This window comes from Lactuca serriola, chromosome 9, assembly GCF_051521515.1.
Source record: "Lactuca serriola cultivar US96UC23 chromosome 9, Lser_US96UC23_V15, whole genome shotgun sequence".
Taxonomy (NCBI): Eukaryota; Viridiplantae; Streptophyta; class Magnoliopsida; order Asterales; family Asteraceae; genus Lactuca; species Lactuca serriola.
In genome coordinates this window covers 148,595,590-148,611,099 of record NC_136416.1, presented here as the reverse complement: position 1 = coordinate 148,611,099, position 15,510 = coordinate 148,595,590, and the positions used below count along the sequence as shown (strand labels likewise).

The 15,510-nt window shown below is 38.6% G+C and overlaps 1 protein-coding gene across 1 annotated transcript; it reads right to left on the bottom strand.

Moving 5' to 3' along the window:
* Positions 1-332: 332 nt before the first annotated feature.
* On the bottom strand, positions 333-1,749 carry LOC145073862 (peroxidase N1-like). The gene is made up of 3 exons (XM_079020338.1): positions 1,294-1,749; positions 994-1,159; positions 333-899 (listed from the first exon to the last, which is right to left on the bottom strand). The coding sequence occupies exons 1-3, from the start codon at positions 1,690-1,692 to the stop codon at positions 481-483; spliced, it is 984 nt and encodes a 327-aa protein (XP_078876464.1). The 5' UTR covers positions 1,693-1,749; the 3' UTR covers positions 333-480.
* Positions 1,750-15,510: the final 13,761 nt, after the last annotated feature.

The window sequence follows — 15,510 nt, the reverse complement described above, 5'->3', positions numbered from 1 at the left end:
TTCAAAAGTTCAAGCAATTTCCACCAACACTTAAAACATAAACTTATTCCAAGTTTAATCCTTTCTCTGCAAAGTATAGTTTTATATTCTAAGATGTAACTAATGTTTGTTGCTGTATAAAAATACATGCATCATTTTTGGTGATTGCAACGTTACAAGTTTTAGTGTGTATCCATATATATAGATTTTCCAAATAAAATGGAATGTTGCCTTTTTGTTTTATAAACACAAGTTTTATACGGGATTTGTACAAATATATGGGCATTATTAAACCTTTTCGTCCGGGGCATAGAAATCTAATGGACCGGCCCTATTTATACTATATTTGAGACTTGCACAAGAAATTTCATCCGATTGTATTACAATAATAAGATAAGATGCATGATTAATGCATACGTAAACAATGGAAAAAACAAGATATTGACGGTATTATACCTATCAGCCATTATATATAAAGCATCAAACTAAAACCATCATTGATCAATTAAATGCGCTGCAAACCCTACGAATTTCTCCTTGAGTCCCAGTTTTCACCTCAATATTACCCATTCTCACCATTGACCTAGCGAACTCAACATTGAATGTCAATCCAACAAGTCCTCTAACTCCAAGAAACCTTTGCGCAAATGTTCGTGTTGTAGGGTTTCCCCATAACACTTGATCAGATTCAAGAACTCCTCGCCCATCCCTCAAGTTTCCAAAGTACGAAGTGTCAAATCTGTTTTCGCTGCCATTATCAAGAGCCACACGTGTTGAACCATCTCCTCCATTAGGGCACAGGTTTCGGAGTGTGGGAAGGAATGTTGTGTCAATAGACGGGTCGGGTCCATTCGTGTTGTTGAAGTTGTATAGCCTGTAGCTGAATAATGCACACGCCGCTGTCCCTAGCGTGTGTGCACCTAGAAAGAATAAAACTCAGAAACGCATCAGTTTATTTCCTTATTATTAAGCGTACAATGGTTAACTTCAACTATATTTTTGTTGTTTACTTACCAGAAAGAGTAACAAGATCTTGGGTGCTAAGACCTTTGTCAGAAAACTTCCTGATTTGGACATCAACGGGGTCATTGAAAGCAGGAAGATTTGCAGTGTCAGCTGCACGTGACACCAATCCATCTCTACGACCTAATGGCACTTGCCAACGCGCGATTCCCCCAGCCTGCGTAGCATTCAAAAAATAAAATAAGTAGGAAGGTTTAAGCTAGCTACGTAAATATAGTAATTATTATACCATTTCAACGTCGCACGTTGCTTAAATTCAAATAAACATTGAGTAAGCTAGTATTTAATTACCAGAAGCACAGAGTCACGAGCAGCGATAGCAAGAATATCAGCACAAGAGACCACCCCAGGACAAGCGGTTTCAAGCTGAGTCTTCGCAGCATCGATGATCTCAAAGCCTCTTAATAGGGAATTGGGTGGAGCGGTTCTCTCACTACCAGAACCAGTAATAAGGACAGAGGCATCACAGCCATTAACAAAGCAATCGTGAAAAAACATTCTAACCAAACCGGGTGGGACTCCTGGGTTGGCCCGATTAGCAGCTGCAACAGCAGACTGCACGATGGTTTCAACTCTTGGGCATGAGGTCTGGTAGAAACCTACTCGGGTTTGGCCTAGTGCCAATGTGGTCAATGTTGCTAACATGATAACAAAGAAGAGGGGTGTTTTTTTACGTGAAAAGAACTCCATTAGTAGAATGATTTATGTGTTGTTTTAAGATAACTACTTGGATTGGTGTTTGTTGATGCGAGGGAGAAGGCATTTTATAGTGTTAGTGGAGGTGGAGGGTTTAGTGAAATTCAAAATTGCTGGAGGTGATAAAAGTAAACAAAGTCGGCCGTTTCAAAGCAAACAAAGGACAAAGTCAAACTTCCTCATGATAATGGATCCAGTACATAAATTTACCTAACCATGCAAATTAGACGTTAAAATGGCAGTTTAAAAGAATATTAAATAATACTCTTAGTGGGATATTAATCAACGCTTACATATATTACATCTCAATTATCCATAGATTAATTAAAATAGATAATTATGAATTTGTTTGACTTTGATCGGTGCCTTACGTTTACTGGGATTGTCATTAAAATATTGAAAGAAGAAATAATTATATTTTGATTCTTTTTAGATTTAAAAAAGTGCCTGTCGCTTAAGTAAATTGTCAAATGAAAGGTACACTAAATTCACAAAATAATTTGGAGTTACGAATAGAATTTACCCATCAAATATTATCCCATCATCTAATTTAGTGGGTTTATGTACTTAGGGCTTCGCCTTGTCTCTTATCTCCATTTCACATATGATGTCTTCGTTCCGATTAGGGGTGAGCATAATAACCGAAAAACCAAACCATAATCAAATTAACCGATATAACCGAACCATGCATTATAACCGAACCATTTTAAAAACTGTTGGTTCGGTCTTAAATTTTTGTTAACCGATAACTAACGGTTAAGTTATGGTTTTATAGATTAACCGAACCATTAACCGAACCGTTAACTTTATATTTTAATATATAAAAATTATAGATTATACATAAAATAATATTGTCAAACTTATTAAGACCCATTAAATTTTCAAAAAATAATTCATTAATCTTCACTTATTAGGAGATAGACGAGCAAACAAACCATCAAAAACTGATCACGTAAACACACAATCTTTCAATCTTGCCAATCGTTAGATTATTCACTAAGGTTGTAATTCCTAATCCGCTAATTCTATAATTTTTAAACATTATTTATAATTAGTTTAATCTTCACACTCATAATCCTAAATGGATGCTTCTCACACTGTTAATCCTAATCAAAAATTGTTTTGACTTTATAGACCTATTCGAAGGATTTTTTGACTTAATCACATTAAATGTATATGAATGATTGAATTTTTTTATCCGGATAAAACATAATATAAATGTTTGGCTATTTTATTTTATAGTTTTGGATTTAATCGCATTGAACACGTATGAATGTTTGACTTTATTTTAATGTTAATATAAATTATCAATATATGAAATTATTAATTATTAACGTCAATTTTTTGAAGTTTTATATTTTTATTAAATGTTTTTTATTTTGAATGTGACGATGTTTTATCTCACTCTGAGTATCAAAGGTACACATTTTGTAATATTATTATAAGTTAGGTTACAAATATTGACGTTGATGACTTTTTTGTATTCCGTTTTCATTTTTTTATATCAATATACTTTCGCCATTTATATTATTTTGAATATTATGGTTAACCAATATTAACCATTAACCAAAACCGTTAACCGAGAAAAATCATTAACCATAACCAATATTAACCATACCCAACGACTACCAAAATGCATTAACAAATCATAATGGTTATCGTTCGGTTTTGACCAATAACTGAACCAAACCGACACATACACACCCCTAGTTCCAACCTTTTAGAAACCAGTTTTTTAGTTAAATCGGTATGTTATTGGTTTTCGGTTCAACCACTGAGTAAACCGGTTTCTATAATTTTCATCTTTTTTCGTATTTTCATACACATACTGACATACATACATACACAAATCAATAATTTGATGTCAACAAGTTCAACCATTAAAATACACATGAAAACAAGTTGTAGATCAATCTAAATACATTAAATAATCTAAAACTATAAGTTTTACATCAATCCACGTGCATTAAAAAGAAAATAAAGTCCTAGATGAATATAAACGCATCAAAAAACTTTATAACATTTATTTGTGTTTTTATTTAGAAAAATTTTAATAAATATGAAAAAAATACCAAAGTTTGTCATGCAAAAGTTTTCAATTACATGTGTTTTTATTTGATTTAACCGGTTCAACCAATTTAATTGAACCGGTTCAATCGGATTTTTGTCAAAACCGACCGATTCGATTGGTTCAGAAATAGACATAAAACCGGAGATAGTTGAACCACTCCCTTCCCCGATTCCCGGTCCAACCGGTTCGATCGGCCGGTTCAAACCGGTTTTTAAAACATTGCTTCGTTCATTGCTAGTTGGAAAATGACAAAAACGATGCATCATTTGAGTACTTCGATTATATCGGTTAGCTTCTGGCCTTATAAATAAATCTTTGAATTTGTTTTCCCTTGTTTAGGAGTTGGGATAAAATTTATTAATGTCGAACAAATGACGTCCATTCTCGCATGTAAAGGCTCCAGTTTTCGTTATGTATATTGGGCTTCGCCTAGGTTCTTGTCTCTCATCTCCACTTCAGTACTTCACATAGATTTTGGTTCGTTGCTTGATTGAAAATGACCAAAATATCGTTTGAGTTATTAGATGATTTCCAAAAAAACATGCAAGATAAATCGGTACCATTAGCATCGACTATGACGAGTTTTTTTTATACAGTTAGACGTTTTTAAAAAAACAGTAGAAAGCTGAAATTATAAGTTATAGTAGAGTTGGTTATGTTCCCATGAGTCCCAAGACAGATCTCCCCCACCTAGCTTTGTTTTTAAGCCAAAAACCCTAAAACTTTCACTTCAAAAGAAAGAAGAAAAAGGTTTTTCACTTTGCTATTAAAGATCAAACAGTTCTTGTATGTCCATATAATCCATAAGAAGGCCCTAGAGATCGTGTCCATGATATCTTGCTTTTTGCTGCCTTTTTGTGCATTGGGTTTACTCCAATGAGGTTGTCTAAAGAGTCATTGTCATTGAGAGCATACTTATAGCGACGAGTCATCTTAAGGTTGCGCATCCAGTCCATGTATTTTGGACTAGTAAGCTTTTCCTTTGACAGAATCGATAAGAGAGTGACATTTGAATTTGGAGTATAATGTTGAGTAATTAAATCATCACCATTTCCATACATCTATGCTAAGAGAGAAGTTTTAGTTAGTTGATTAATCCTTAATATTTTAACCAAAATTAATATTCAATGCTAGCATCCGAAATATAATTTGAAATGAGAAGGGGATGTTATAATCTAGTTGTAAATTTATTAAGGTTGGTAAGTCGCATTACCAGTTTCATTTTAATATGAAATACCTAGATCTTTTAAGATTCATTGAATCTTATCAATGACATGTTTAGTCTCAGATTATGCTCTTCTATTTGTGATTGGAATACCGAATCCCATAATCAAGATGTGAATAATCATGCAAACCTGCATGACTCACTCGAGGAAAGTTAGAATCTCACATTGATGTGTTGGTTAACTATGCACGCTCCATCACCTATCATAATTTTTGAGATGTGCCACCATTTAATATTTGTAGTCCCAAGATAGTGTGTCAGTTATGATGGGTTATATAGTTCATAATAAACATGGAAAATGCGGAAAACACTTAACAGTTAAGAGGGCACATGCAACCTATAAGGATTTATGTATTTAAAAATAAAGGCAACAAACTATGAATATCAAGAACTATAGAGAAACCCTAATGAACTCGAAATTACAAGGATTAGGCTTTACATACCTTAGATTTATTATAGAAAATAAATCTTGATTCATCCTGAGATTTATTATAGCAAATAAATATTGATTTATTTTATGTTGCTTTTTTATGAATCTAGCACCAAAAGCTTAGTGCCTCTAATGACTTATACTCAAACTCTAGCAATTAGAAGGTAACAAAAGAGAGGAGAGAGGATGCAACTTTCGGCTATCCTTTTGTTATGAGTAGTGTATGAAAATGCATGACCAAAGGGTCCTATTTATAGATGCTCAAGTAACCCCTTGGAAACTATGAGTCCTTGCATAATTAATTCTAGTTAATCCATAATTACATCCAAATTAATCATGTTTAATAAGCAATGAATTCTTATTGATTTCATATTAATTTATTAACATATAAATTAGCAAATCAATTGTTTAACAATTTATCTCATATTAATTTATTAATCACATAATAAATTAGCAAATCAACTTTCTATTTCTAATTAATATATTAATCATGTAATATATGAATAAATCATTTATTTCAATTTCCAATTAATTTATTATTCATATAATTAACTAAAAAATTATCCTCTCTCTCCAAATGTCATTCTCCTCAGTTACTAGTTATGAGAGCAACCCAAAGGGACTTTGTTTTTAATTATAGAGAATATAGAAGTTTAGTTATAAACATAGACACTATAACGCCCGGGTTTCAGGGCTAAGCATATTTTTCAATGTAATAGTCTAGGTCAACTATTGTAACTCTTTTTGAAGTAATAAAGATGAAATATTTGAGTATTATGTGTATTTATGTGCTTATAATTTAATTATAAATGTATAATTAATAAAGAATAAAAATAAACGTCAAAATTAAAGTGTGAGATAAGCCCTATATCTCTACATAAAGTTGTAGAATATGTCTCAACGTTTCCGTACATATAAAGAACGCCGAAATCCGAGTTACAACGAAGAAGTTATGGCCCGTCGAAGTTTTACGGCAAAACCGGCACAACACCGGGAAGCGTAAATAGTGAATTTATGATAGAGTGATATTTAGCCTTAGCAATCTAAATGAAAGTTGTAGGATATTTTAAACTAAGAGCGTTGATAAAAAGAACGCCCAAATCTGACTTCGTATGAGGAAGTTATGATTTTTCGAAGTTTCGGCTTAGCAGTGTACAACCCGAAACTCGAATTTTAGTTCGAGCAGTTTTTGGCTTACGTGACCTAAATGAGAGTTGAAGATATCATTAATAGGAACTCAACGGTAAAAAGACAGACGAAAACGGAGTCCGTATGAAGGAGTTACGAATTCTTCGCGGTCATTTAGCAATCTAATCTCCTCGTACTGTTAAATTTAAGATCGGTCAAGATTTAGCCAACGGAGTCTAAATGAAAGTTGTAGATATTGTTTTGACCTACGCGTGGAAAAAAAGAACGTCAAAAACGGAGCTGGTATGCGAGAGTTATGATTTTTCTAAGTCGGGAGGCTGCTGTACGAAATCGGGTGACGTGGCGCAATCCTGGCCGTTGCTTCCTCCCCAAGGCTAGCCACCAGATGGTGACACATGGCCTGGAACTCGACGAGTTTGAGGCCAACTCGACGAGTTTTTGGCTTTTCCAGCCTATAAAAAGGGAGCCGGGGCACCCTCATTTCTCACACCTTTTCCCACTTCTTTCTCTCTCTAAACTCTCTCTCTAACCCCCCCCCCCCTAAAAGCCTAGGTAAACCCCCTAGAACCCGAAGGAAGCACCGAGGCTCCCGGAGTCCCGAGAAAAAGGGTCTTTAGGTTTGGGAACGCTGCTCCAGCGAAGCCTGGTTTTCGAGAAGACCCGCTGTAAGTGAGCTACGTCTAACCTATCTTTAGTTTAGCTTACGTTTTAATATAGTAATGTTATCAGGACCTTATAATAAGTACTTGGGCTATTATTATGGGTTATATAAGTATCGTTTAATGCTTATATAATAATAATAATAGCTGGACTATTAATTAGTCGCGGTTATCGTTAGACTAAACCCTAGTGGTATTGATACTAGGTTTTATCGAAGGAAAATCGTTTTGAGAGTACCGAAGCGCTGTCCGAGTGCTGAGTCACCACCTTTCAGGTGAGTGCATAGTTACTTTCAGCTTACACATAGATATGAAGTATTTTATATGAACTACGTGCTATGTGTTCATATTATCTGAATACTTGTTATCTATGCTGGATGAACATTGTTATACATGTTTTCAATGATTTAAACTGTATATGTATTTTATATCTACGAAAATGTTGGGGTAAAACATGGATAGATGTAATAGGTGATGTGTGATAAAATGATGAGAGGCCTCCATGTTGATGTTGTTGATTCTGTCATCTAGCGGAGTATGGATGACGACCACAGACTCTTTTAGACAGTCCAGTGGAACACTAGCAGGCTCGCAACCTGTAGGTGTTTGTGAACGATGTGTTCAGCGGTGTACTTCATCCCCCACATGGTTGCCTTTAGGAAATTTATTGCTGAGGAATCCCCATAGCAGTAGTGTCCGTCCCGATGATGATCCTTAGGCTAGGTCCCTTATGATAGGTGGTTAGGGACGTAAAGTGAGGATAACGGGAACGGGTAATCGGGTTATTATTGATTGGTGAAATTAATAAACTTATTTATTGTGGGTTGAAAACCCTATGTGCTCACCTGGCTCCCAAGCCTAACACACTCAGTTTTATGTATTACAGGTAGTGGCGCTTGAGCATAGATATGATGTTGGACGAGGGATTACGGATATAGGCCTGTAGATATGAAATAATGTAGGAAGGCTTATATTGTACTGTTTATGCTTTTGATCTGTACGAACATGACATCCCAAGTCTTTTAATGAAATACATTTCTATGGAAATGCTTTTGATAAATCTTTATCATATTTTGTTTTGGGACAAATTCCGCAACACTTTTATTTAAAATGTTACTCTGATTTTTAAACAAAGCATAAACAAACCGGTCTTTTCTGGCCGTGATTTTGGGGATGTCACAGTTGGTATCAGAGCATTAGTTTAAGCGAACTAGGAATTTGTAGGATTTCTAGACTTAAACTTAGAATGCTAAGCGATGATTGTGAGGTGTGAGCACTAGCTTATTTTAGGAATTGTGCCTAAAATGCTTTTATGTGCTAAATGCTTTATGCATGATATGCTGTTATTTGTTTGGATCTATGGTCTGTTGCCGATCGGATCTGGAAACCTTATGTGTTTAAGATTCTAAACGTACGACTACGATATTAGAACTAGCATATAAACGTTTCGGGGTGATAAGGATGATTTAAACATCAATCCTAAATAAAGATCTAGATTCACCTTATTCGGTGTATAGATCAAGATGGCAAGGACCCTAGCGGAAACGTGAATGCAAATGGGAACCAAGATCAGCCCCAGTGGTTCAGCAAATACCTGTTGTTGAAGAAGTTGCACCTGAGCCAGTCACCATGGCTGGAGTTCAAGCCATGATTCAGGCTATGCTAGCTGAACAAAGGGAAGAAATGAGACGGATGCTCCACGAAAATAGGGACGAACCTACCATACATGTTGAACCAACGGAGCCAGTTCCCGAGCAATCTGAGAAAGGGAACTACAGCCGCCAAGTAAGTCAAGTAGGGACTCAAGGTGAGCGAAGGGATGTCCCAGAAGGGAGAAACAACAAGGATGGGCGGATGTACACAAATTTCTTGGGTGCGAAACCACCAAGTCTCTCAGGATGCCCAAAGCCTGTTGAGATTATGGATTGGATCTCCGAGATGGAAATGGTGTTTGAGATCTGCGACTGCAGCGAGAAGCAGAAGACTGTCTTCGCTGTGAGACAATTGAAAACTGGAGTCTTGAGCTGGTGGAAGCTATTGGCGGATACAATGCCACAAGGAGAAGCTCTGAAAATGTCATGGGATGAGTTCTTGGAACAACTGAAGACGCAGTACTGTTCAAAGATAGATTTGATTGATCTGAACAATGAGTTCGAAAATTTGAAGAAGGGGAGAATGAGCATCGATGACTATGCTGTGGCATTCACGGAAAAGATGAAGTTGTTTCCATACTTAGTGCCAACCGAACTTTCCAAAATTGAGAAGTTCGCAAACGGACTACCTACTGACTTTGGCCCAACAGTCAAGATGGCAACCACTCTGAAATTAGCCGTTCAAGCAGCTAAGAATGTGGAGACCCAACAAAAGGAAAGAGGTCTGGAAAGGGCTGAGATTGGTGAGAAACGGAAGTTTGATGGATCCTCGAAGTCCAACAAGAAGAGTAGATTCTCGAAGTCTGGTTCGAGAGGAGGAGGATTAGAAGCGAAGTGGTGTGACAAGTGCAAGAAGAAGCACTCTGGCAAGTGTGATGGAGGGGTCACTTGTTTCAAATGCGGAAAGCCTGGGCACTATGCCAATGAATGCACCCTCATCCAGAAGGCCTGTTATGGGTGTAATGAAGAAGGGCACATTTTGAAGGACTGCCCGAAGAAGAAAGAGGCAGGAAGACCCAACATACCACCGAAGCCGAAGGCGAGAGCCTTCCAGATGACGCTCGAGGCTGCAAAGGAGGCAACAGACGTCGCTTCAGGTACCTTTCTTGTAAATGGTTTGCCTGCAAATATACTATTTGATTCCGGAGTCAACTACTTCTTTGTGTTGCATAAATTCGGTGGGAAATTAGCATTACCTGTAGAAAAACTAGATAATGCCCTGATTGTAGAAGTTGCCAGTGGCAAATTCGTACCTGTTAGTAATCGTATTAGGAACATTGTCATCGACCTAAATGGAAACGAATTCCACGAAGAGCTATTACCCATAGAGTTAAACGGTTTCGACATTGTTTTGGGTATGGATTGGCTTAGCGCCAACGATGCTGAGATTCAATGCCGAAAGAAGATAGTAAGGTTGAACCCACCCGGAAAGGAATCATTTATGGTGTACGGGGACAAACACATAGTGAATTCTGGAATCATCTCCCTGATGAAAGCCAGGAAATGTTTGTCCAAAGGATGTGCATCATACTTGGCATTCGTAATCGATGCTAAGAAGGAGAAGAAAGAGGTGCAGAATATACCGGTTGTGTGTGATTATCCGGAAGTCTTTCCCGAAGATCTTCCCAGATTACCACCTGATAGACAAGTGGAATTTTGTATAGACTTGTTACCAGGAACAACACCGATAGCAAAGGCACCTTACCGATTAGCACCGACGGAGATGAAGGAGCTTATGACGCAACTTCAGGAGCTATTGGACAATGGTTTCATTCGACCTAGTTCATCACCATGGGGAGCTCGGGTGTTATTCGTGAAGAAGAAGGACGGAAGTATGAGAATGTGCATAGACTACCGAGAGCTGAATAAGGCAACGGTGAAGAACAAGTATCCATTGCCGAGGATTGATGACCTATTCGATCAGCTGCAAGGTTCGAGCTACTTCTCAAAGATCGATCTTAGGTCGGGATATCATCAGCTCAAAGTGAGAGATCAAGATATCGAGAAGACTGCATTCAGAACGAGATATGGACACTACGAGTTCTTGGTTATGTCGTTTGGACTAACCAATGCTCCAGCAGCATTCATGGATTTGATGAACAGGGTTTGTAAACCATTCCTCGATAAATCCGTGATAGTGTTCATCGACGACATTCTCATCTACTCGAAAAGCCAAGAGGAGCATGGAAAGCATCTACGGGAAGTATTAGAAGTGTTGAAGAAGGAGAAGCTTTTTGCAAAGTTCTCAAAAGGCGACTTTTGGATACGGGAAGTCCAATTCTTGGGTCATGTTGTTAACCAGGAGGGAATAATGGTTGACCCTACAAAAATCGAGGCTGTGATGAAGTGGGAACATCCAAAGAGTCCCACGGAGATTCGAAGCTTTCTAGGATTAGCCGGATATTATCGACGATTTATCCAAGGCTTTTCTTCGATAGCTGCTCCATTAACAGCTTTGACTCATAAAGGAGCTACGTATACGTGGAGTGAGAAACACGATGAGGCATTCGAGAAGCTAAAGAAGAAGTTATGCGAAGCACCGATACTTTCTCTACCCGATGGAGTTGAAGACTTTGCGGTTTATAGTGATGCATCTGGAGTTGGGTTGGGTTGTGTTCTGACCCAAAGAGAAAAGGAGATAGCATACGCATCTCGACAATTGAAAGAGCACGAAAGGAACTACCCCACTCATGATCTGGAGTTGGCAGCGGTAGTATTTGCCCTAAAGATATGGAGGCACTACCTCTACGACACGAAGTGCAAGCTCTTCACTGATCATAAGAGTCTCCAGTATCTCTTTAATCAGAAGGAGTTGAACATGAGGCAACAACGCTGGATAGAACTACTCAAGGACTACGACTGTGAGATACTTTACTACCCAGGTAAAGCAAATATTGTTGCTGATGCTCTCAGTCGGAAAGTCAATCTTGAAAGGAAAAGGCCAAGAGCGTTAAGAATTGAAGTCGTCTCAACGATTGTGGAAAGTATCAGGAAAGCTCAAGAAGAAGCTTTAGAGAAGAATGACCGAAAGGAAGAACGTTTGGGAAGAATGTTAGTGTTCGGTACAAACAGTCGAGGACTGAAGGTATTCCAAGATCGAATTTGGGTACCTAAGACGGGAGGAATAAGAGATCTTCTGATGGAAGAAGCACATAAGACCATGTACTCAATTCATCCCGGTAGCACTAAAATGTATAGGGACCTAAAACCCTACTACTGGTGGCCGACGATGAAGCTCGATGTTGCGAAGTATGTGGCCAAGTGCGTAACATGTGCAAGAGTTAAGGCACAACATCAAAAACCGTATGGGAGTTTAGAACCTTTACCTGTACCCATGGGTAAATGAGAAGACATCACCATGGATTTTGTGACTAAACTACCCAGAACGAAGAACAGACACGACATGATTTGGGTAGTCGTGGATCGTTTCACCAAGAGTGCACACTTCATAGAAGCCAACGAGAGGTGGTCTATGGATAAGCTAGCAAATGCTTACGTGAAGGAAATTGTAAGACTTCACGGTGTCCCTCTTACAATTGTATCTGATCGTGATAGTCGTTTCACGTCGAGGTTTTGGAGGAGTCTGCAAGAGGAATTGGGGATGAAATTATGTTTGAGTACTGCTTACCATCCACAAACTGATGGTCAGAGCGAAAGAACAATTCAGACACTAGAAGATATGCTGAGAGCATGTACCCTCGAGTTCCAAGGGAACTGGGACGAGCACTTACCTTTGGTAGAATTCTCCTACAACAACAGTTTTTACTCGAGCATCAAGATGGCACCTTATCAAGCCTTGTATGGACATAAGTGTTGTATGCCGTCTTGTTGGCTTGAAGCCAGAGAGAAGCAGTTTATGGGTCCCGAGATAGTCCATGAGACTGCTGAGAAGTTGAAGGTGATTAGGTAAAGAATGTTAGCGGCCCAGGATTGTCAGAAGAGCTATATTGACAAGAAAAGACGAGCGATAACCTTCAAAGTTGGGGATTCCGTTTTGCTTAAAGTCTCACCGTGGAAGGGACTTATACGATTTGGGAAACGAGGAAAGTTGAGTCCAAGGTTTATTGGACCGTTCAAAGTTCTTCAGAAGATAGGGAACCAAGCTTACAAGCTCGAATTACCTGAAGAACTCGATGGTATTCATAACACCTTCCATGTGTGTTATTTAAGGAAGTTCACGGGAGAAGTTCCCGACATAATTCCAATCTCAAAGTCAAGGATGGATGAAAATAAAAGACTGATCGAAGAGCCTGAGGCAATTGTTGACCGTAAGACTAAGAAGTTACGACACAAGATGGTCGACTTAGTGCTAGTCCGATGGAAACATTCGAATGGGCTGAATCTCACTTGGGAAACAGAGGATGACATGATGAGTCGCTATTCACATCTGTTTGCTGATGTATGATTCCGGGACGGAATCATCCTAAGGGGGAGAGAATTGTAACGCCCGGGTTTCAGGGCTAAGCATATTTGTCAATGTAATAGTCTAGGTCAACTATTGTAACTCTTTTTGAAGTAATAAAGATGAAATATTTAAGTATTATGAGTATTTATGTGCTTATAATTTAATTATAAATGTATAATTAATAAAGAATAAAACTAAATGTCAAAATTAAAGTGTGAGATAAGCCCTATATCTCTAAATAAAGTTGTAGAATATGTCTCAAGGTTTCCGTACATATAAAGAACGCCGAAATCCGAGTTATAACGAAGAAGTTATGGCCCGTCGAAGTTTTACGGCAAAACCGGCACAACACCGGGAAGCGTAAATAGTGAATTTATGAGAGTTGAAGATCTCATTAATAGGAACTCAACGGTAAAAAGACAGACGAAAACAGAGTCCGTATGAAGGAGGAATTGTTCGTGGTCATTTAGCAGTCTAATCTCCTCTTATTGTTAAATTTAAGATCGGTCAAGAATTAGCCGACGGAGTCTAAATGAAAATTATAGATCTTGTTTTTACCTACGCATGGAAAGAAAGAACGTCAAAAACAGAGATCGTATGCGAGAGTTATGATTTTTCTAAGTCGGGAGGCTGCTGTGCGAAATCGGGTGACGTGGCGCTATCCTGGCCGTTGCTTCCTCCCCAAGGCTAGCCACCAGATGGTGACACCTGGCCTGGAACTCGACGAGTTTGAGGCCAACTCGACGAGTTTTTGGCATTTCAAGCCTATAAAAAGGGAGCCGGGGCACCCTCATTTCTCACACCTTTTCCCACTTCTTTCTCTTTCTAAACTCTCTCTCTCTAACCCCCCCCCCAAACCCCCCTAAAAGCCTAGGTAAACCACCTAGCACCCGAAGGAAGCACCGAGGCTCCCGGAGTCCCGAGAAAAGGGGTCTTTCAGTTTGGGAACGCTGCTCTAGCGAAGCCCGGTTTTCAAGAAGACCCGCTGTAAGTGAGCTATGCCTGACCTATCTTTAGTTTAGCTTACGTTTTAATATAGTAATGTTATTAGGACCTTATAATATGTACTTGGGCTATTATTATGGGTTATATAAGTATCGTTTAATGCTTATATAATAATAATAATAATAGCTAGACTATTAATTAGTCGCGATTATCGTTAGACTAAACCCTAGTGGTATTGATACTAGGTTTTATCGAAGGAAAATCGTTTTGAGAGTACCGAAGCGTTGTCCGAGTGCCGAGTCACCACCTTTCAGGTGAGTGCATAGTTACTTTCAGCTTACACATAGATATGAAGTATTTTATATAAACGACGTGCTATGTGTGCATATTATCTGAATACTTGCTATCTATGCTGGATGAACATTGTTATACATGTTTTCAATGATTTAAACTGTATATGTATTTTATATCTACAAAAATGTTGGGGTAAAACATGGGAAGATGTAATAGGTGATGTGTGATAAAATGATGAGAGGCCTCGATGTTGATGTTGTTGATTATGTCATCTAGCAGAGTATGGATGACGACCACGGACTCTTCTAGAAAGTCCAGTGGAACACTAGGAAGCTCGCAACCTGTAGGTGTTTGTAAACGATGTGTTCACCGGTGTACTCCATCCCCCACATGTTTGCCTTTAGGACATTTATTGCTGAGGAATCCCCTTAGCAGTGGTGTCCGTCCCGATGATGATCCTTAGGCTAGGTCCCTTATGGTAGGCGGCTAGGGACGTAAAGTGAGGATAACGGGAACGGGTAATCGTGTAACATCCCGGAATAGCAAGAGTAAAGTTGAAGGGCTAAAAGAGTAAAATGGAAAGAGCGACTCAGCGAGTCCACGAGTGGACTCGGCGAGTAGGGTCATGACTTTGGTCGCGTGTTAAGTGGCCGACTCGGTGAGTCAGCGGATGGACTTGGCGAGTAGGCGCTGAGTGGAGAAAACCCTAAATCCGGAGGATGAGCCCTATATAAAGAACATTATGCCCTCTCCCCAGCCTCCTTACCCTCTGTTAAAGTCCAAATAGCCCTAAGACGTGATTGTGAGGGATTAGAGTGCAATTGGAGCTTGGAGAAGTGGTTGTTGAAGAAATCTTGAAGGAGAAGAGACTTGGATCAAAGGGCTTTGCAAGGATCCGGATTAATCTTCTCTTGGAGCTTCCTTTTGAGGTATTATTTCATTGTTTGAGCTGCTATTATCTAGATTCATCATTTTGGGGGTG